The sequence below is a fragment of the Athalia rosae genome, chromosome 2, assembly GCF_917208135.1.
Source record: "Athalia rosae chromosome 2, iyAthRosa1.1, whole genome shotgun sequence".
Taxonomy (NCBI): domain Eukaryota; kingdom Metazoa; phylum Arthropoda; class Insecta; order Hymenoptera; family Athaliidae; genus Athalia; species Athalia rosae.
Window position 1 is genome coordinate 12,005,746 of NC_064027.1, and position 23,686 is coordinate 12,029,431.

General features: G+C 39.2%; 1 protein-coding gene across 4 annotated transcripts in view; it reads left to right on the top strand.

Moving 5' to 3' along the window:
* The first annotated feature begins 4,291 nt into the window (after positions 1-4,291).
* LOC105684478 (homeobox protein extradenticle) overlaps positions 4,292-23,686 on the top strand; it is a 46,151-nt gene continuing 26,756 nt past the window's right edge. For 3 of the 4 annotated variants that reach the window (XM_012397877.3, XM_012397850.3, XM_012397868.4), the window contains exons 1-2: positions 4,292-7,274; positions 7,978-8,051. In XM_012397877.3, the coding sequence (XP_012253300.1) occupies positions 7,042-7,274; positions 7,978-8,051 (307 nt within the window). In that variant the 5' untranslated portion in view covers positions 4,292-7,041. The remainder of the gene's footprint in view (positions 7,275-7,977; positions 8,052-23,686) is intronic. The other variant, XM_012397859.3, reaches the window with a different exon arrangement.

Here is a 23,686-nt window from a genome sequence, read left to right on the forward strand (position 1 = left end):
AAATCATCAGAATTCCAAGAATTCGACGGACTTACATTTACGATTGGGTTCGATTCCCGCACAAACGAGGATATTACTTTACTACATATTGTATTTTTATTTAAATTTAAGAAAAGAAGGAAATTACATACTGATGAAGAACCCAAATGCATATCTAGGTAATGGAACAATTACCTTCAGAATCATCGTCAAGTTTTAATGGGTCAAGACTGCTTGTAGTAAAATTAGGAAACTTTATGTATGGAGATTAACGAGATCTAGGATGTTTAATCATATAAGAATCTTACTTCCTTATCACAAATCTTCCGAACTCTAATTTTTTTTTAATGAGTACACAAATAGATATGAGATGAATTAGAGACATTCCTTTTTCTGTAATGAAATTCATTTCCCAAAGATTCTATTAGAATCTTATTTTAGAAAATCATTCCGCACTCAGTCAATGTGCTCGACGTACGTTTACGATCAAAAAATGAATGATGATAATGATTATAATTATCGCGATGGTGGTAATAATCTGTATCCATGGAAATTTATGTGTACATACATAATCGTATGTATGTGTGTAGTCATTTGGGTAGCTGAACTGTACACTTAGTACAGTCACACCCGATGACCATGTATGTGGAGTCATTTTGGGTAGCTGAACTGTACGCTTAGTACAGTCACACCCGATGACCATGTATGTGGAGTCATTTTGGGTAGCTGAACTGTACGCTTAGTACAGTCACACCCGATGACGATGTATGTGGGGTCATTTTGGGTAGCTGAACTGTACGCTTAGTACAGTCACACCCGATGACCATGTCTGTAGAGTCATTGGGGGCAACTGCTTGCAACGGGTGGGTGTACGTGAAGAAGTTATTCAATGATGATAACAAGTTCGCGTACCCTTAGCTGCTGCGCTCAGTTATACCTGATGACTATGTATGTGTGTAGAGTCATTTGGGTAGCTGAACTGTACGCTTAGTACAGTCACACCCGGTGACCATGTATGTGGAGTCATTTTGGGTAGCTGAACTGTACGCTTAGTACAGTCACACCCGATGACCATGTATGTGGGGTCATTTTGGGTAGCTGAACTGTACGCTTAGTACAGTCACACCCGATGACCACGTATGTGTTTATTTGTGTATGTGGGTATGTATGTGTATGTTTATTGATATGGATGTAGATTGTTATCATCGTCATGTCCACGATTTATATAGTATCATTCAATTTTTCATGATAAATCAATTTCACCAGAGAGTATGAATAAATGTACATAGGTACAAGTACAATTTGCGATTCTATTACGAAACTTGCATCAATTATCAATTCAGTTCTTCTGAATTCTTTTTCACTTGAACTAATTAACTGGCACTCATAAATAGATAAAAATATCTTTCAACATCTCGTTTTTCTCCCTGATTCTATGTTTACTTCAAATATCCGATTAAGCTTCAAGCAACTACCGCGGACATCATGTAGATTAAGAATAAAAATAAGATTATCATCAAATGTCGATGAATAAAATAAGATTTCCAAAATTGTTAACTATGATAAGAATATTCTTTGGCAATGTTCGCTCTTCTGAAATTGGTACAATTCGAAGGAATATGCCTGAGTACCATTCATGATCGGGTTCGATTTCCGTTCAAAGAAAAATATTAGTTCACCACATATTGTATTTTTGGTGAGCATTAAGACAAAATAGAATAACTGTCAGGAACCTCAATCCATAGTTCAGAAATGTAAAAAGTAACTTAAGAATTTTCGTTAAGTTTTTATAAATTAAGACTGCTTGTAGTACATTAAGAAACTATACGTATGTAGATTAACGAGATTTAGGATGTCTAATCATACAAGAATTTTTCTTCCCTTACACAAATCCTTCAGCCCTTAACTTTTTCATTGAGTACACAAATAGATACGAGATGAATTAAAGTCATTCCTTTTTTTTGTAATGACATTCATTTTTCAAAGATTCTTGCGAAATCAAGGTATTAAAAGTCATGCGGAGATTATAAATGTTGAATGAGATTTGGCTAGTAAAAACACACACTCTTTCAAAATTGAGTAAATTATGGCTTTGGCCGGGGCATGGGCAGCCCATTTTTATTTTTACACATAACAGGTTGACGGTAAGTCTTTGAACGAGATACCACGGCAATGAATGTGAGATGTGAGTGAGATGGAATGATTTTGTTGCGCCGGCGCAAGTATGATTTGGGGTTTTCGTCAGTAAAATCATTTCTTGGATAAATATAGGTGAAAGGCAGGTATAGGTAAATTCATGCATCGCGAAGGGTTTTTATTGTATGTGCAGTGTGTATGCGAGTGTGCAAGTCATCATAGTTTTAACCGTTGGGTGGGATGTGGGCTGACAAAAGTGGGTAGGCAAGAAATCGGAAGTGCATCTTTTCTTTCCACAGCAATTCCAAGTGATCAATTGAGTAGAGTTTATCGATTTGCATTATTCAATTTCGTACAATATTTTATTTCATGTTTTTCCAATGATTCTTTTCACCTGGTCTCTAAGATCTTTTTGCTGAGATCCAGTAGATCCGTTTCTTTTCCCAAACAACGTTCACAAACCCCACTAGACAAATCAAATAAAATTGATTTTTTTGCTTTCCTGTAATATTTCTGGTCACTTGGAATGGGCAAAATACGTCCGCATTGCTCTCCGTACCAGCCGTGGTGCATGGAAGTGAGGTGGACGTTGAGCTCGAAGACTTCGCGTCGAAGAGGATCGCCGACCGCCACGCCACAAATCCTTTCTAAACATTTTCTTCCTTCCATTCCTCTATGCTAATTGGGATAGAAGAATGCGATCAAAAATTGCATTTTTTCGATTTCGATTAGCAGAAATATTCCAAATCTGACGCTGCTCGCGCGGGTATATAGCGCGAGGACGAGGAATTGCATGTTGTTTGTTTGCATGTTTCATAGGTATTATAAACGACACCAGCGTGACTTGCCATCTTGCAAGGCGCTTCAAAAACTTGAAATAAAAATCCAAGCTCCGTCGCTGCTGCTCGTATGCGCGCGGACTTGGCGCTTAAAACATCCTTGGCAACGCTTCATGCGTTTTAAACCCCAAAACCGCGAAAATTGTAAGGATCAACTACTTACGCAACTTTTTGTGCGTGGTACTTGACCTCCACGCGATTATTTGTAAGATACTAATCGAAATTTTGCCTTTCAGACTATCGATATTGATAAAACTTTCTTACAGGTCCTAATCAATCTTTCTTATTTCCAGTTTTCAAACTAATTTAAATTTTCTTACAGATGTTAGGGTTTAGCCTTTAGTTTCATTGCTAATCAGATGTTGTTCACAGGCTGTCTCTGGCTACTAATATGCAGTTTGCTTTCTGATTTCAGGAATTCAAACTTCCGAACAACTCTTCAGGATTCTTTCGGATTCTCCTCAGTTTCGTTTCTGATCAGATGTTCACAGGTTGTCTCTGGCTATTAACGCATTTCATATGTTTCAGCAATTAGCATGTTGCATATCTTGTATTTCAATGTTCAATTTTCCAGAATTCAGATGGGTTTTCACTTCATCGAAGCTTTTGTTTCATAAACTCAGTCAAAACTTGAATAATATTCAATTTTTTTTCCAGGCATGAAAAAAATACGTCCTCAACCGCAGATTGTGATCTCTACATTGTAGCAGCCAAAATTATTTAATTTTCAGTTAACTTTGCTTGTTCTTCCTTTTTGCAGAAATACAATCTGACGTAATAATGATGTGTCGATTGCTTGTTTATATGTTTCAGGATTAATGTTTGTTTCTATGTTCTAGATTTCACGTTCTATGATTCAATTTATAAACGCGTTTTCTTTTTCCAGAAGTCATACCATCGAAACACTAATTTCCAATTGCTCAATTTTTCTTTGTATCTGTGATCACGATATTTAGTATTAAGATGACTTAAATTAATGATAATGTTCATCCATTTGTCTGTTTTGTCCATGTTTCATGTATGATGTGGTACCATGTCTTGTGGGTGTTTAGGTTTTATTTTAATGTTTGTGTTTTCATGTACGAGTGTTACTTTTCATGTGTGTCAATTACCTAATTTATTTCTATGAGATTTAAGATGCAATTTCCATGTCTATAATCATTATTTTATTGTCTCGAAAAATATCTGTTCTTCTCTTTTCTCTATTTCTCATATGTCTGCAGGTTTCATTCCACCAGACCGGCTCATGAGGGGGGGCCCAACGACAGTGGTTTGAATAGGGCTTAATGGCGATCGTTCCACTTAAAAAAAAACCGAAACGAGCCGAGGACGCTACCTCATATAAGGTGGTTTGGAAACGCGTCATTTCAGGTGGTTCTAATTGTTGATACCATGGCCCTAAAAATTGGATCCATTTTTCACTCACCGGTGTAACTGAGCGATGTATATTCAAACTTCACAAAATTAATTCATCATTTTTGTATCTTGAACGTAAAGCAGAAAGTCACCAATTGAATCATACAACTTTGACTCTTACAGCAGGATTGTTCCCGAGTACGATGCCCCGCTGTGGTTTCTGAAAGATCTCGTCCTGAGTATTGATAGTCAATGGAATGTAAATCTTGTTGTTTCAGAGTTTTTATTTTTAATCATCTGTTGTGAAAACTTTTCTGTTATTTCAGAAATCGAGACAATCATTTATCATCTGCGTATGTAAATTAATCTCAAACTTCCCACGCATCTCCGAAGGTAAATCCGGAAATGATTTCCCTAGTTTTGACCTGTTGAGTTATCGTTTATGACATTAACTGCGGTCGGTATGCGCCACTAAGTCCTAGGGTGTCAGGAGCTGCTAGTTGATAAAACTGGTTACTGGTACAGTGAGAGGATGCAAGCTTGTAGGACCCTGCTACGGAAGCTCGATGAGGACATCTACTGGCTTTGTGCGTCGGTATTTCCAACTGCATCAGCGTCGGTATACACTATCGGGTGTAACAAATGGCGTAACTATACGATGCCGACATATCGCCGTTAGTGTATGTCGGCGCTAATGTAGTTTGAAACGCCGACACACAGAGTCAGTCGAGTACTCCGTGCTATTGGCTACCAACGCACAACGCCACTGTCTCGATTTCAGACCACTACAGTGATGACTCGAAAGCATTAAAGTGTCAGTGAGGTTATGTTATGGTTATGTTTAGTGAGACTGATAATTCAGTTATTTGGGTCAAAGATATTCGCGGAAAATGTTTCGTGTACGTACTGCGTTAATAAATCTATTCATATTGGATCAATTTATATCTGAAAAGGTTTTATGAACAGGTTTCCATCCTTGAGAATCGACGAATCTAAAAACTATGTACACTCGAGGTTAACATGACAGAGTTAATTCTGCTGTAGAAAATACGATCGAACAATAAAATATCATCAACTGATGTGACGACATCATTCAGCATCGAAGTGTTGCACCCTCCAATATCATTTGCAAGGTTAGCGTGCAACTCGGCAGCGGCGTCAAATTTGCTTAAACATAAACACCTCGCATTCAAGCATGGCCGCCATGGAAGCCATGTTTTTTTAAGCGCATGCCCATTAACTACGAGTATAATATACCAACCCATAAAATATTGGTAAGTCAAAGTTTAATATTAAAAACTATGCCCGAAATAATTTTTTCGCATTCGGTAACATAATCGATGATGAATTTTTGTAAATAATCGATAAAACAGGTACCATTATTAACATTGGTAAAATAAGAAGTAGAAAGTGGGCGGAGCCTGCGCGGCTGTCATCAAAGAGCGTCAGTGCGCGACGTGAGCCACTTGTCTCGTGATATATTTCTAGTTTATGTTTTAAACTTTTCTGTAACGTTAAAATCTCGTTGATATTTTTCGGTGTTGCGCGACGTTCCTAAGGTAGAAATCATCTTCAAAACCGTTCTATTTGTTGGATTAATTTGGTTGAAGCGGGAACTAAAAACGCGCATGGGCTAGCAAACAAGTGGGAGAGAGATGTCCCGTATCGAAGGACAGACTGTAAATTCCACGTTCTGATTGGCGGGAACGGTTATGGCTGGCGCACGCACACACGTCGACACAGGGCCAAACCTAGGTTTACACTAATCTGAAGTCAGATTGCTACGGACAGAACTGAGAAACACGGGCCGCGCGTTGCCTTGTAAGGCACAGAGTTATGCCATTCGAATGGCAACAGTTTAAAATCGGCCTAAGCTTATTGCGAAGCGTAATAATAAATTGACAAGAGATAAACGACAGTAATAATAATCATAGTATTAAGAACAATAGTAACACCATACATAAAAAGAAAATAAATAAATATTTATAGGATAACTGTAATAAAATAACGAGAAACATGACTAAAACCGTGTATACGTAAAAAAATAATTGACAATCCGTCAACTAGACGCTATCTCATACCGCAAGAAAAATAAAGTAACTTAGGTACTTTTCAATAAATAACAAAATATCTATAATATATATATATATATATATATATGTATATATATATATATCGAAAGAAATAAATCTAAAGACAGACTATTATACTACTGTTATGTGCTACTCTATTCGTGCGTCTATAAATAGTTTTACACACATGCATGTTATACGAAAGAATGATTTTTAAATAGCGTATATAAAGCCGTATGTTTGAAAATCATAACTATTATTATATTACTATCAATCATAGTGACGAATATATATTTTTACAAATATCGTATTAGTGGATGAAAGTTGGAAGGGTAGCATGTTATACATAGATTTTTATGTATGTACGTGTAATTTAGTAAACACGTGTTGAGAAGAATATATTCGACATAAAATATTACCCGTAAAGTGCGCGGGATTCAAGAAAGGCAGCAGATAAAACTATAATCATAACAACAACAACAACAACAACACTAATACAAGTTGTGATAAATGAAGAGGTGGTGATATAATCGAAACTAAATTGATGTACGTAAATTAGTGTTATTGTTCGCACAAGACAACACGAAAAAAATAACAATCGTTTGGTGCTGCAACGGGCGACGGAAGGATAACTGAGAGGAGTTTTGTGGTTTCGGTTGATGGATGAAACTGGAAGAATGTTGCAACACGGTGGTTCAGGTGTGGGTCTGATGGGGGGAAACCAAGGGCAAGGGGCCCAAAATGCAGGGGGTTATGGAAGCATGGGACCGGTTGATGGAAGCGCGGCCCAGGGCCCTGACCAGAATGTTGAGGCCAGAAAACAGGACATCGGCGAAATATTGCAGCAAATTATGAATATAACGGACCAAAGTTTGGACGAAGCACAAGCCAGGTAAACTTTTATGTTTCAAATATTGAAATACACGTGGATTGATCGGGATTTTCCTTTTAATAAGAGGGAAGGGAAATTATGAAATTATATCTAACGAACTCGACTTTGATGAGGCGTGAGGAGGAGAAAAGCGCGTATCGGTTGCCGGAGTTTCGAGATAATATTCGATTACACGGACAACTTATTCTACACCTGAAACCGTAAACATGTTTAAAGTAACATGCGGCCGAATATTGAGACATCGTAGGATAACTAATTGAAACACGTTTCTACATCGATGGCCAAAATAACGCACTTGCAAACTCAACGGTGTGAGTCTGTAGACAAAAACAAGATTACGCTGCTCAAATCTCCGTGTAACGATGAAAATGAAAAAAAAAAATGAAATCAAAAATCATGGCAAAACAATCAAATTGATGTTCAACAAGGTTCATTTCCGGAATTTTTTATACGTGAAAATTATCGTAAATATGATTGATGCAGGAAAGTTTAATTACCTACTGCATATTGCAGCGGAGAGTCGATCGAAAATTGAGTCCATAGAGTTCCAACGCGATAAGAATACCGACTTTATGAAAGCGGTTTTTTTTTCTTTCGTCTATTGTGGGTGACCGTTTGAATTACAATCTGCACAAAGTACGTGATGAATCATGTCATCGTGTAGTAGATATATGCTTTAATTTATGTTTGGTATTGTTCACAGAAAACACACCCTCAATTGCCATAGAATGAAACCGGCACTATTCTCGGTCTTGTGCGAAATCAAAGAAAAAACCGGTAAGCTAAAAACCAAATGTTACTCGCTATGTTCTGATCCTTGCCTTTTTTGATTCTGATTTCTGATCGAAAAGATATATCTGTTTACCTGTGATATGTAAAATGATGCGTGGATTATATCTACCCTGTAACAAGTTGTGGATTAACCACGGTTGGAATTCTTATTGTTTAGGCAATAGGGTTCTATTGAAACTTTCAAATTCTACGGTACACTTACATTCTCTTGGAACTCGAAAAGTTCTTTGGAAACTAAAAAACCCCAAAAAAGGTTTACCCTGGAGCACCGTGACGACACTGCTTGTCATCGTATTTGATGTAATATTCAGTGATGGATCACACGATTTTATCTCATCGTTATCACGATCCGCTATCAGTGTGAAAATGCGGTGTACGTAAAATTTTGTAATGGAGATCAGTGGCGTTGAGTCCTACAGTAGACATGAGCCTGGGCTTTACATTACGTTCTTTTCAAACCAGAAAGCGAATAAGGTAAATACCGGGATGTTCGAAGTTGGAAACCCGACTTCTGTCTTTGCTGTATCTGGGTGATATTGTACAAAGGTTCAGTTTTCGATCTATGTTATCACATATTCGAATTTTCCGCATAACCGCGATGAAGGAAATAATTCAATTGTTTTTAGCTGATCGCGCGTATATGCGCGCCTCCCTTGACATTATGGATACATTCACGTCGTAAATGTATCCATAATGTCAAGGGAGGCGCATATGATTACGTTCGTATCGTGGAATTATGGAGTCAATTTGACCCCACGTGGTGGTATGTATAAAGTTGTATTATAAAATGAAACAAGATGAGATGAGGAGGGACCAGCTGCTTCTGTTTGTGACGCTGTTGTGCGGGTCTTACTTTTAAACGACGTGTTCCTCAATTGGCGGGATCTGATTTTGGTACCGCATTGTATGGATTACATACATTATATCGTACACACGGATATACACGACGCGTCTTTTAGTCGGAGAGGATCCAACGTTGATTCACTCCTTCTCCCTTTCTCTTTCCTACACGTGAACGCATTTAGAGAACAGAGAAAACGAGACCGAGAACGAGACCGTGGAACACGCGTGAACGGTGAACGACCCTTCTCGATGGGATGCAACGTCATTCCATCTTCCCTTCCCTTTTCCTCTCCTCCTCGTCTTCTCTTCGGCCAATCAGGGGGAGTCGACATATAGAAAAGCTGCAGAATGGGATATACTCTGTCGGAAATATATAGAAGTAAGGGGATATGTAGAGAGAGGGGTCTCAAACTAGGGGGGGATCCCCAAAATAATTGCGCACTTCGTGGTCTCTCTATCCACGCGTAAAGTAATCCAAACATCACATAAAAATTATGTTTACGAGTTTCGAATTGGTATTGGGGTGCTCTTATATTCCCGGTAGTGTAGAGAGGAAGGTATTTTATGAACGTGTATACGTACGTATAATACCAACACATTTGATGAAACGTTGTACATATAAAGCCACTAGATCTGCACCACCTACTACGCATAAAGCGACGACCGTGTGCGTAATGCGTATGTGTATAAGCGTATAGATGTATACGTATATAGAACTGGCGTTTCACGGAGTTTATGGGGAATGGCTGACGAGGCAGTGAAAAAGTACTAAAACGAAGAAGAGCAGATAAACGCTATGTTAAGCATACCGTTTTGCTCGCTATTTAATATAATCAGGAGGGTTTTCATTGAGCGAAGATGAGTTCGAATTAGTCGCCTCGTTACAGTAGCAGATTTCTTTATTTATCATTTTTAAACATCAAACTTTATTATCTAGGATAACTGCCTTCCACGCATTGCGGGTACTTTATATAGAGCACAATTTGATTCTACGTAGCTACGCTCGAAATTAGTTACCTCGATTGGGAATTATTCTACCTATGAAATTTGAAGAAGAACACAATCAGAATACGCTATATCTTTTACATACCTACTTGAGAAGAAATTTTAAAAGATAATAACTCTGGTGATTCAAAGCTAACTAGGTATACATATAATCAGGCACGTGAAAATGTTAATGTAACGAACCACTTAACTTCGTTTATACTATATAAAACCGTGCTTTGCACACGTCTTTTTCTGTACCATATTTTTGATGTTTTTATAATTACTTTTTCTTAATTATACAATTTTGTCGAGTTAGAGAAAACTATAACATGTGCCTACGTACTTCGTGCGAGCCGTAAGTTTTTCAACGATCGTCAACATCCACCTTCACGTCCAGGTCAACGAGCAGCTAACTTGATTTCCTTCAAGATAAACAAACCTTTTTTACCTCCCCTTACAGCGCTAGAAGTAGCTATACTTATATCTGCGCGGAGTATTTTCAACCCCTTTCGGTGTCGTATTCGTCGTCCTGTTCTTTCCTACTCGGCCCGAGCCTTATGCAGGCTCCATTCGGTGAATAATGTGAGAAAACACCTTGCGCCTAGTATATATGTATATATATATGTATATATATGTACATGCTATACCTACGTATATTCGTGCGGGGTATAAGAAAATACAGCCCCTAAATTTCTAGCATTGTCACGGCGTTTAGGGTCCTATTCATCTTATAGGGCCTTATCCATTCTACCACGGGTGTCATTTTTGGGCAGCTCCTGACAGCGGGCGGTAACGAAACTCAGATGAAAGGCCCATTGAGCCGACAGCATTGCTTGCTCACTGCCGGCAGCAGCAGCAAATGTATAGTATATGGTGCATTCCATGTCAACTGGACCGAATTTTGACCTTTACAATTTCTTCTTTTTTTTTTTTTTCCTTTGGTTCTTTCAGGTTTATCGAGTGATAGCAGTAACTCCCAAACTCCAGAAAATAAATCCAGTTGGATTATTATTGTTATTATTATTACTGTTTTTGCTGCTGTCTTAGTGTCATTTTCAAGCCTGGCGAGTTTAATGAGCGTATAGACTTGCAGGTCAGACGTTGGAAACTTCACGATTCTTAACAGGAACAGAATCAAATGGAGTCTGCGAACCTTTGTCCCAATGGTCGGACGATCTGATTTGCTAGATATAAACGGCTGCTCAGGATAATTTGAAAGAAAAAGAGGAAAACATAGCGAACATTTGAAGTGCCGTATTGTTACCTGAAAAAATTATAACAAAACGGAACGTGGTGAGCGTCGAGACGTGGCCGAGTTGTCATAAAATGCCCAATATTCTATATTGCAGAACACTGTTCTGACGCAAGCTCGTAACTATGTGTACTGTACATACAAAAGTGAAAAGAATAAGTTATAAACTAAAAATATTACGTATATTCCTCTTCTCTCTCGCTCAGGATATAGAGCAAACTGCGAAAAATATTTCCTTAAGCTGGCATCACAGAAAACTCAGAGTAAAAATTATATATAATCCAAATTTGAGTATCTACAATACACGTATAATATAGCCGTAGGTATAATAAAGTTAATAAATGTTGAACTTTGCCGATGAACAGAAATCAAAGACACTTCTAATCGTCGGCTGACACTGCCGTTAGTGGCCAATTACTATGGTCGACGATGAGGAATGGGATTATAAAGATATAACCGTTCCGAAGCTAATTGAACAGTAATTAATCGGTTAGAACATCGACGATTTTCATGTGTATGCGCCAATATGTGTGCGTACACAAGCAAAGCAGCCACATCTGCCACCGGTCCCTTCGTCACCTATGAACGAAAATTGTCTAGAAAACGATTCATTAATCATACACTTGCACAACGGAACGACCGCAGTCAAATTGACCTGTTCTCTGAAAACATTTCTCTTCAGCGTAGATATATTTTACACACAGAAATTTTACCGTGACATATATTTTGACGTGGATGTATTCATTCTATTTTCTTTTATTTTTCATTTTGTACTGTTTTTTCTCTCTCTTTAGGTGCCTGTAAATATTCGGATTTGGTTTTTCGTCTAACATGCCTCGAATTTTGATGTAGATGAAATTCCGCTGATCGAGCTTTCGATGAGATGGTAATTGATAGACAGATTTTTCACAATCAATGATTCAATTTTTCCCCAGTTCATCCGATTTTCGTTGATTACTTCTCTCTTTTGTTCTGGTTTGTATAAAATTTTCGTAGCCTTAACAGACGTTTGTGAAAACGCGGAAGAGCTGGTCGAGCAATATGTGAAAAGTAAACGAAAATATAAAGGACGAAGAAATAGGAAGAAGAAACACAGTACATTATAGTTCGGTAGTAAGAAAAGCATCGCGAAAAAAAGAAATGTAGAGAGAGCGTTATGCATATTGGGAGTATAAAATCTGCACATATCTGTTCAGCTGAAACGAAAAAAAAACGTACCTCGGAGTACCGCTGTTTGGGCATGGGCGACCCGACGCGATGCGACGGATCGCTAGTATATGACTCGTCGAGTTGAGCGCGTTGCAAGCATGCCAACTATGCGCTGCAAATTTTCTCCCTATCATCATTCGTGAATATTTCGCCCTGCTGTTGTGTATGTACGCTAAAGTTGCTGGTTATGTGTACATACACTTGGCTTAATCTCAAGTGGTGTAGTTGGACACTACGCGATGAGGGCACAAAATACTCCTAGTGGGAATTTACGTACGATCGATGCGGGTCGAACCGCCCCTGATTCCCACCTCTGCCGTGGCGCTGCTGTAAATTCCCCCTAGGGATATTTTGTGCCCTCATCGCGTAGTGTCCAACTACACCACTTATGATTAAGCCAAGTGTACCTAGTAGTTCCAGGAAAACTCGGTCAGATTGAGTTTTTTTCTAAATTGATTAGTTGAATAACTCAAGCGTAACATCAAGAAGAATCCTGTTTTCCCTGGACGTCCCATATGCTGGAACCGCCACTTCACGAAAGTGCGTTAACATTGATAGAAGGATTTAGCGCTAACTAGTTGCTAATTGTTACCAAATCGGAATTTGGTTGCCCTGGTCATTTGGACGGAATCGAGGGTAGTGCTAAGTTTCAATCAAGTGAGCCACCCTTGAAAATATCGCAACAAATTCGTACCGTTGTGAGAATCAAGTGCTAATTAGTTGCTGTTTGTCCCTTGAATTTAAATCCTGTTTCTCCAACCAGTGAAAACAAATAAAAAATTAAGGGGCATACTCAAGAAATTTATTGCTATAATGATACGCGTTCGGGAATTTGTGGCATGGAAAATACGCATTGCTGAATTTGTGGCATTGAGCATCCAGAGAAAAAACGACTTCCGAAAAAAGTAGCATCAAGAATATGCATACCTCAAGTCAAAGCATCGAGTATTAGGAGAGAAAACCCGATATCCTTAATTTGAGGCATCAAGACTACGCATTCTTGAATTTCTGGCATCGAGTATTCGAAGCGAAAACGATTTCCAGAAATTGTGGCAACGAGTATTCGGAAAGAGAACGACATCCTGAATTTGTAGCATCGAGAATACGACTTCCTCAATTTGTGGCATCGAGAATACGCATTTCTCCATTCGTGGCATCCGCATTCTCGATGCCACGAATTCAGAAATGCGCATTTTTGATGCCACAAAGTCAGGACGCGTATCATTGCAGCAATACATTTTTTTAGTATACTCCTCAATTTTTTTTTTTTTTTTGAACTGTTGAAGAAACAGAATTGATATTTATGGGGCAAACAACAACTAATTAGCACTTGATTCTTACAACGTTACCAATTTGTTCCGATATTTTCAAAGGTGGCGGCACTCATTTGATTGAAACGAGATGTGTGGAAGGTATGTTCAAATATTGGAAATTGATGAATAATCCTGCGACAAAACGTCGATTTCTACATCGGAACTTCGCTTGGAGAAAGATTAGATAATTTTCGTTTATATCGCGCCCGCGTGAGAGATGATCATCCCGCCTATTTTTGGTATTGGTTATCATGATAATTTCGTGCACGATTTTGGCGGCGCCTGTCTGGATATATGCCAAATATTGTACGGTACGCGGAGTATAGATTTTTAATTGTCATGCCACCAGGACGAGACTTGGTCTGCCCAGGTTCTACTACAATTATCAGATATTTACTCACTATGTATAGGTAACTGCTGATGGTTATATTGCGTTTATAATCGCCGTCGACTTGCCATGTAAATGCGCCCGAATTATAACTGCCACTATACCTATGTATGTATACGTATATTCGTGCAGAGAAGTGAATCGATGGATCTGAATAATTAAATCACACGTGCAATGCCCTTCTCATACATGCCTATTCTGAGGTATATGCTCGGCTATATCATCATGGATAAAATTCTCGCTAAAATATCCGATATTCTATCTGCAGACCTGCAGGATTGATATCGATGCCCAAAACGACATTGGAATTTGAAAGGACCAAGAATTCTACTTCCACCTTGCTCGTGCTGCGAAGCAAAAGTTATAATATATTTGCAATTTTTGAAGAAACGAAATCGCCCAATCTACGTTTCGATCACATCCGCTTTGTGATGGATCAGGTTTTGAATGCAGAGAAAAAGTGTAAATAATCCGCAATTTTCTACAATTGAAGACAGCATGTAAAGAAAACGAGAGGAAACGAAACCAACCATTCCTTAATTAAAACAAGGCAACTAGAATATAATTCTATTAACGGAGGCCCCAACAATAAACGTCACGTCAACTTGACAGCACAATACGCTCAGTTCTCGGTTGTGCTGTGTTCTTGCTTTCACGTACTAGGGAACAAGAGTAATCATTTTGAAACATTCGTGATTCTATTGCCTCCGACTTTCCTTGCGTACGGTTGCTACAATTTTGTATTTTATACTATTCCCATTATCATTCAAATAAGCAGCTATAATACACCGCGTTCGCTATTCCGTCGACTTCGATAGGTACATTTCGCCTATATAGTTTTTTCTAATAAACTTAGTTTTTCCCATATAGTCTGCGCATGATTCTTTGTCAAATAAAACGAAAGGTCTTCGTGATTATTTTTTTAACATCCCTCAGAGGTAGTCGAAATATCACTTTACACACCTTAGACTACGGTTATCTTGGTAATCAGATAATAGCATGGAATTTGAAAAAAATCGTCCATAGCCACCTATCCAACCAACCAACGGATAGAATAAGCGACCAACCCTATCTTATCTATTGTCAAACATCGTGTGCTACTATAGTAGGTGTCTATAACTATGCATTTTATGTGTTACACGTATATATGTAAATAATATATACGCGGAAGGTTATATATGGACAGAACATTAAACAATGTTAGATATACTCTATGTGAGTTATAAATTTTCATTTCGGCTATACACACTTATATGCGAGCGGCTTATTATACTTAGCATCGAGAAACAAATCCTGCATGTATCATTACATGAAATTTTGCGGACTAAAAAAAAAAAAGAAAAACCAATGACAATTGCGTGAATCGCTGATGAAAATAATTTTCGTTGACTATTTGGCTAAATTTTAAGCTGGAAAATTTTATTTCTCATTTTTTTCTCGGACAGTGCGCTCGATGGACGTTTCCGTACGTGTCGCGCAGATAAAGCTCGCGCGAAAATGTTTATAATCGTTCGTTACCTATACGCAGGTGCAAATTGAATTCCCAAATGAATTTTCCCGATCACAACGAATCTTCAGGATTTCAAGCCTCTGTATACTATCCGATGAACTGGTTTTCAGGAAGATGCCGGTATCTGTCTTTCGAAGGCCCGTCGGTCTGTATCGACTTTGCATTCGAGTGAAGAACCTGAAAAACTTGCCAAGTGACTCTTTCCGATTTTAATAGCCGAGTGCTATTGACAGAAAAATTCAGGATCATTACACCCTAATAATTGCGCATCCTCCGTACGCGGCGCTAAATTCCATAATCAGATATACTATAACAGTGCCTGGTATTAAAGATATACCTACGTGTACACGTATTTTATAGTCGGACGAATGTCAACTGCTATATGGTACGTAATGCATCATGTTCTCTGTTTATATCGAGTATAGTTGCGGGCTGCCTACTTGTACGCAATGTAAACCTAGGTACATTAAAATGGAGAAATGCCTTGTTAGCTTGGGTCGGGATTATACCAGACCCGACGTCCTGAAGACTCGCGGAAGGCGGTTCACCTTGACTGGACCCCCATCTGCATGATGTCCAGGGCCGCACGGTCGGAGAATCCAACTTTGTAAGAGGTAGGAGCGTTGGATTCACCGAGCGATTCCGCCGTTCAGGTGATCGCAGTTGATGAATTGAAAAAATTCATTCACATGTGTAACATATTGAGGATGAAACTTCGTGGTTGGGAAAAAGAAAAAATTCCTCAATTACATTGCGGCTTCGAACGGTCGCTAGGAACGGTGAATACGAACCTAGAGGGTGCAAAGCGAATCTTGAAAGACTTGACTGACTTAACTTCGTTGAAATTTTGTAGTTGAAAGAACGATTCAACAAACCATACGTTACCTGCGATAAAATCTGACAAACCTATAAACTCGAGAAACTAGGTATGTTATATATCATAAAAATCCAGTAAAATAACCTCGTAAAATGAGCGCCCGCCCGCAACCACATGCTTATATATACACACGTAGGTATTCGTATGTGTGTACGTCGATCCACAGCGCGCCGTACCTGCTGCTAAAATACGCTCCTCGTACCCGATGGCAGCGGCGTTTGACGTCGCGACGCTACGCAGGAAAAACTACCGCAATGTTCGCTTTAATGTACTTCTTTGTGAGTTGGTTAAATTTAAAACTACCCCACAAGGCGTATCGAAGTCTCAAAGACTCGTCGAAGAAATATTACAATTCAATATCAACCTCGCACAGTCTCATTTGCAGCTATTTTTAGTCTGCACATCATACAAACGCGGTGCGACAAGGTGTTTATTGAGACTGTGAAATTATTACTCTGAAATTTTAACCGTGTCTAGAACAGAATTTTCGAATAATACCGGACAGAATCGTTCATCCGATTAAACTTTTTGTTTCAATTATCAAAAAACTTCACGAATAACTTGACGCAATCTTGCGAGCGCGCGACGTATACATATGTCAACTAAGTGGCAATGTTTCGGGGTTCTGTGTTTCTTTCAAATTTGAATGTCAGATCAAAAATTAGTCTAGTTGCCAAAAAAAACCCTGCTCTAGTTTTCGCCGTCCGAAAAAATTATCCAAGCTGTCCAGTAATGCAAATTAGAAACTAACCAAACGAAAAAAATGTGTTCTCATACCGTCACAGGAAAATTCGGAAAAACTGTACGACGAAAGTTTGAAAATGAATTGGTTAAATCTCATCAACTGATCATTGCATCTGCTGAATATTCTTTGGCATCGCCAGTCCTCATCCTGCGGGAGTGATTTTTCGGAAAACTTTTTCTGGCACGCGCGTTACATCTGTTACTCGGTGACAGATTATTGTGACAGGAATTAATTGTGTCATCATCTTTTCCTTCGTTTGTTTCAATGAATTCTGAATCCTAGTTTAAGCACCGTTCTTTCAAATACCATGGAAAAGAAGATCAATGAAAATAAAAACTTGATGATTCATTAGCGCGTAGCTATTATTACCAATTTAAAATTCATAGTTTTTGAGCGGCGCAAACCCGGCTGTATGTACAGCTGACTGCGCTATATGTATGTGCTATCACGTGTACACTTTGTACACATAGTTGAATTCAAAACACCCGACTTTCGTGACTAGGCAGAGTTTTTTTTTCTTTTTCGTTTCCTTTTTATAAATAGCTGAATTTTTTCCGCCGCTCAAACAAGAAAAATTATCCGCTTAGTCAGTTTTTTTAGTAAACCAATCACGGTAATCGTATGCTAATTGTATGTAAATTGCATGGAGCGCAGAGAACCTCATCTTACAGGTCATTAGGCTTCGCTTGAGAACGTTTTACGTTTCGTTTGCAGAGCTGCTGCTGCTCGATCTCTTTTTCAACTTATTTATACATATTAAATTTACGTAACATTATTTCCCTCGCTTTGCCGCTTAATTATATCAAAACAGATAACGTTCAGTCATACAAAGAACAGTTAACCATTACAAGTACGTAACATATACCACATACATGCAGGTATTTTCTTATTTCGCATATCCCGTTCGCGCTATCGTTTCCTCGTTATATCCTACGGATCATCGTACGGATATCTTTAGTCTGGTTATAAATAAATTTCGAGTATCTAATGAAATTCTCAGCATAGATGGATATTTCGAGAGAGAATAGATTTTCTGCCGACATTTTCTCGGTGCCATTAGATGAGAATAATGTAATGAAACAAGCGCAGCAACTTTGGTTTTAGAAGTTCAGAATTGTACGGCGGGGCACCACGCGGTGCGTCGTGTCGTCGGTGAAAACTTTCGTCGAGTTTTGCTCAAGCAATTAGAACTTCCTCTATATTATTCATATCTTGCCCCGCTTCTTCTTACTTAACCGAGACTCCGAAGAGCGGGCGCCAGTTCACTGTTGCCAATGCCTCATGAATTTTAATGAAATTTTGAATTATCAGGGACCAACCTTCTTCCCTGCACCATTATTATCTGTGCATACATACTTGTGCCTAAACCATACAGGTACAGGTATATTTCGTTGTGCGTCATCGTGTAATCATATCGGAATAATGTTATAACACGCCTGCCACCTCTACATTCGAAATCACTTTTTTTGTCACAACTTTATTACCACTCGGTGTATTACGTCCGTTTTAACGAAGGAACAATTTCATGCTGCACGTGTATGTGCAGTCCGCTCTTGATTTCTATGTTATGGCAACTGAGGCGGTCAGGTGGTAGATTTGAAGGCTGAAAAAAAGGCGAAAAAATACATGCGAAAGAGGTTCATTCGCGGGATCGTACAATTTTAGCTTCATACCGCCGTTCCGAGTTCGTAAAAAATGTTACGATATACCTCGACACGGTCCTCATACATATACAGTGGTTCATAAATGTTTTACACGGACAGTTGCCGGTCGCGGATAAATTTAGGAACGTATAATATTCCTAACGGTCCCAAAACGCGAGAGGATCAAAAGGAGGCGAAGCAAAAGAAAGTAAAATAAAAAAATGAAATAAAATAAAATAAAATGAAACTAATTGTGAGTGTCGTTGAATCGCCGTATACGAGGATGATGTCATCCGGTATTTTTTTACCGTCATAAAAATCCATTATGTGTTTCATTTTCACAAACTTTTCATATTTTTTATTCATCTAAATTGAAAAAAAAAATCATTCTTTTGAAGTTTCTCATCCGCATTGCAGCTTTTTTCCGGTTCAGCTAAATGACGTGAAAACTTATGCGCGACTTCGGTTCATCATATTTTATTTGAACAATAGAAGGAAGTTGATAAATCTGAAACGCTTGACTCTTGTACAGGTTTGATCGCACGTTAAAGCACGTTTGTGCCCCGATTTCATTTCAGGCGATAACGATAATATTTCCAGTATTGCGCTAGTTCAATTTTGATACTTTACTACTTTACGAGCAAATCGACGCGGCAGATAGTAATAACATCTGTCCGAACTCCGGAGCGTGCTTCGACGTACGATAAAATTATTGGTATTAGTATAATGTATCGTACGTTGTATTTTCAAACCAGGGATAGCTCGGGGACTTATTTTCCTATTCGATTCGATACTACTGTTCCTATTTTTATTCCTTCGAATAGATCTCTCGGAATACAGATGCGGGGAGATAAAAGCTAGATGTCCGTAACATCCCGGTTTATAGTCTTCACGGCCAAAAGCCAAAAGCCAAAAGTCTCAGCCGCGACGCCATCGTACGGAGAAGAAGGCACAGCGATTCGTGTCGGATCAAACTTGATTCAGTGAAAAAAAAAAAAACAGGAGAAGAGCAAAACAAAAAAGACCGCGCTACAGGGATCCTGGTGAGAATTTTTGTCTTGTCTTGGCAAGATCTCGCGGCTTACTACGGAGCGAACCATCCGAGTCTTTCAAGATATTCGATCTTAGTTTTTTTTATACTCTTTTTTTCTCAACCCTGGAGAGACTTGGTTCGCTCTGAACGGTACAGTGTTTCTAGGTATGCGAGAGCCTTGTTCCGATTCTTCAGGATTTTTGAACCGCATGCAAAGAATACCCATGCGTTTTGTGCTTCTTTATCTCGTCTTAATCGCAACTGCAGTCGAGTTAACGAGCCCCTGAATCGATGATGATTGTGCAAAATAAGTCACGTCGAATACTTGGAATGGCGAGGAAATATAGAATATACATATATTCGAAGAGCAGCCGTAGTTTTAAGTACTTCTAGTAATCACGTAACAACATCCAAGTTACCGAAACGATATCACAATTCACATCTGACGTTAAGCAGGAGTGAGGAATATCCCCAGGGTGGCCCGCCATTCACTTGTCACCCTACTCTCCCCTTCTTCCCCTTGTTTCCTATACCGTAGAGCTCACGACCCTCTGGGCCAACTTTGATCGACTCACGCTATATATACCTACACCCTCTCCACCTTTATACTATTTCGGCGGTGTGCGCAATGATATCCAAAATCTGATACCGCTCTGCAGCAGACCTGTAAACCGACTGAACGGCGAATACCAAAGTTGACAGCTGTCAGATGACATACCTGTGTACACTACATTTACACTTTACGGGAGACCTACGCGCCTCCAAGGCAAACCCAGCTGTGGAATACAGGGTGCCCCATTTTCAAAGAGGCTTTCGACAGTTATTCCGAAAACGATTCATCGTATCAAAAATTAGTTTCTCGGCGTTCAGTTTTACGAGACAAACTTATTTAATTTACTATGTTGAGTTTTCTTTGAATTCTCTGTTTTGAACTATTTTTCACTTTCTTATTTTTTTTTTTAATTATCATAGTGAAACTTTAACGAGCACTACGGATCTAAAATTCTACTACTCGCTCTTGAACCGGTTTAATATCCATATTTCATATATCTTGACGCACGCAGCCTCGTATAAAGTTTCAAATATTTTTTCACAACCAAACCCAGAACAACAACTTTATCGATTATTTATCGTAACTAGAGAACATGAATTTATGACACTTTTTGCAATTTTACATAATTTATGCACAAGCTGTCTTACTAATCCCGAACTTCATTATACTGTACTACCTGTTATACCTATATGTATACAACCGTACGTGATATATTATAAATATAAGGGAAAGTGTGTGGCAGGTAAAGTCCATCACGCACCTGATATTCGGAAGATCAAAAAAATTCACGTAACCTTCTTTCGAAAGTGCTCACTGCGGATACGCATATCTATGGGTGCGATAATTTCGTTCGACAATGAGATTTTTACGTTCATTTCTTCGAGTGCGTAATTACAGAAATTAAGCCCTAGTTCGATATCACATTAGCTACCCCACTCCCTTCTTACAATGGAATTATATTATTCGCGAATGATATTAACTTCCGGAAGACGAACCAAGTTTGCCACTTACAACAGTATGGTGTACATACGGCAAAAACCGTATAATAACTCGCGGATTAAACCGACGTGCGAAACCATGACTGTAACTATTATCCGGGGCCCGAGGGTGCCCCGCGTTCAGACGAATATCATATTCGAGGGGGTGCCAGGCACGAGACCTGTTGCTGTCGAGTTTACGGTGTTTTTACGAGCGGCGTTACAACCCAAGCCCCCTTCCCCCTTTCAACCTACCCTGCACCCCGTCGGCTGCGGGACAGCTATCAGAAGAGAGTCGTTGCTTCGGGGAAGAGAAGTCACCACCCCCCGGCAGACGATATCCTGAGATCACCCCCTTCTCCTTCTCATCCTTTTCCTGCTCCTTGGTGCGAATCCATGCGAATTCACGCGTGCACTGTGGGTTACCTTGGATGTAAAAAGAGGAGAAGAAGGACGTCGCTTTGGAAAATATTTTCCAAAGTAGCGCCGGCAAGGTGAAACGTTACCACGGCGGAAGTATTAGACAGTAGAAAGTTTTTTCTCGTCTTTTTTCTCTCAGCTTTTATCTGCACTTTCTTCGTCGAGGAACAGTATCATGTGTATATGAATTATGCACTTTTGTGGATTACCATCATGCGGTATATGTATACCTATACATATGTATATAAGTATATACGTATATAAATTTTCTACGTACAGGGTGAGAGAATATTTTGGAATTCTCTCGGCGTGGGCAAACGCCCTGCGTACATGTTATATTCTTTGCGGTGTATGCATAATGTATACTTCATACCCGTGGTATACGCGACGCGGAGCAATCCAAGCAGACGATATATGTACAAGCGGTACATATATATGTGTTTAGATATAAATGTACTATAAAAATATGTACCTTTATCATCGGGTTAGAAGAATTCGTGATCAAAATAATATTCACAGCTTGATCATGCTTGGCTTCTGCAAGATCTCGGCCTTGATTGTAGATCGTATACTTGTGTTTACGGTACACAAACCGTGTTCATAAGTGGAGGATGTAAACATTGCGCGATTCGATTCAGGTTCACGCAAAATATCCCTGGTCGAATTTACAGCAGCGCCACAACAAAGGTGGGGGGGATCGCATCGACCGGCCACGATCTGTTATGATCCACGGCGTGTTTACCTCACAAAACTGACACAGCCATTCAACGATGATTTAACGATAAACGAGACGCGTTGGCAGTCTGAAGGAGTTAGCAGTTAGAAGTTAGCATGCAATTATTATCCTTAATGCGTCTCGTTCATTGTCCTTTTCTTACAACGCTCATTTCGAATGCATCAATGGCAAGTGTTTACTCTGTCATCGACGGAGATCATCCTATCCTATTTAATTCACCGTATCATTCCTCTGACCAAAATAACGACATCAGTCGTGGTTTCTACGATATTAGCGACCGATAGATTCTAATATTTTCGGTAATCACGCCGTGGATCGTAACAGATCGTGGCCGGTCGATGCGATCCCCCCCCACCTCTGCTGTGGCGCTGCTGTAAATTCGACTAGTGATATTTTGCGAGAACCTAAATCAGATAGCGCAATGTTTACATCCTCCACTTATGAGCACGGTTTGTTTACATACATATAGGTATTCCGATACGGTAATGTCTGGAAACCTCCACATTGATCCTAGAAAACGAGAGAAATTTTCAAAAATCTCAATGCTGGATCCCAAACATGATTCATCGGAAGGAAGAAATTAATTTGAGTAAAAATTCTGACGAATTTGGGATCGATGGTGAAAATGTTTGTCCACTCATGTAACGTATTGCTATGGTATTGCGCATATATTCGCACTTTGGGAACTGACGAATGTTTTCTCGTGTATTTTTGGCAAGTGCAAACTATATGGGTGTATGTATCTACGTCCTGGACCTCGCTGCCATCCGTACATTCTGTACAATGTATTTGGGTATATAGACGTATATACCACGTATACAAAAGTTCGCGCGTGTGGTATATACGTATTCTTACATACCGTGTAATATATCATATATATAATGCTACACCGAAGAGAGAAAGAGAGAGAGAGAGAGAGATATCAAGAGCAAGAAAGAGCGCAGAGGGAGGCATGGGGATCGAGGGGGACCCTCGCGTTCCGCCGTCGGCGAAGGGCGTCCGGGTCGCCGGTGCGTTTCGTTTCACCCTCGACGGCAACCGCTCGATATCAAATTCTCTAAAAACGAGAAAGCAGTAATGCCGACTGAATTCGCCACAGGAAATCTTCAGCATGGTATTGCGCGTTGATGTTTC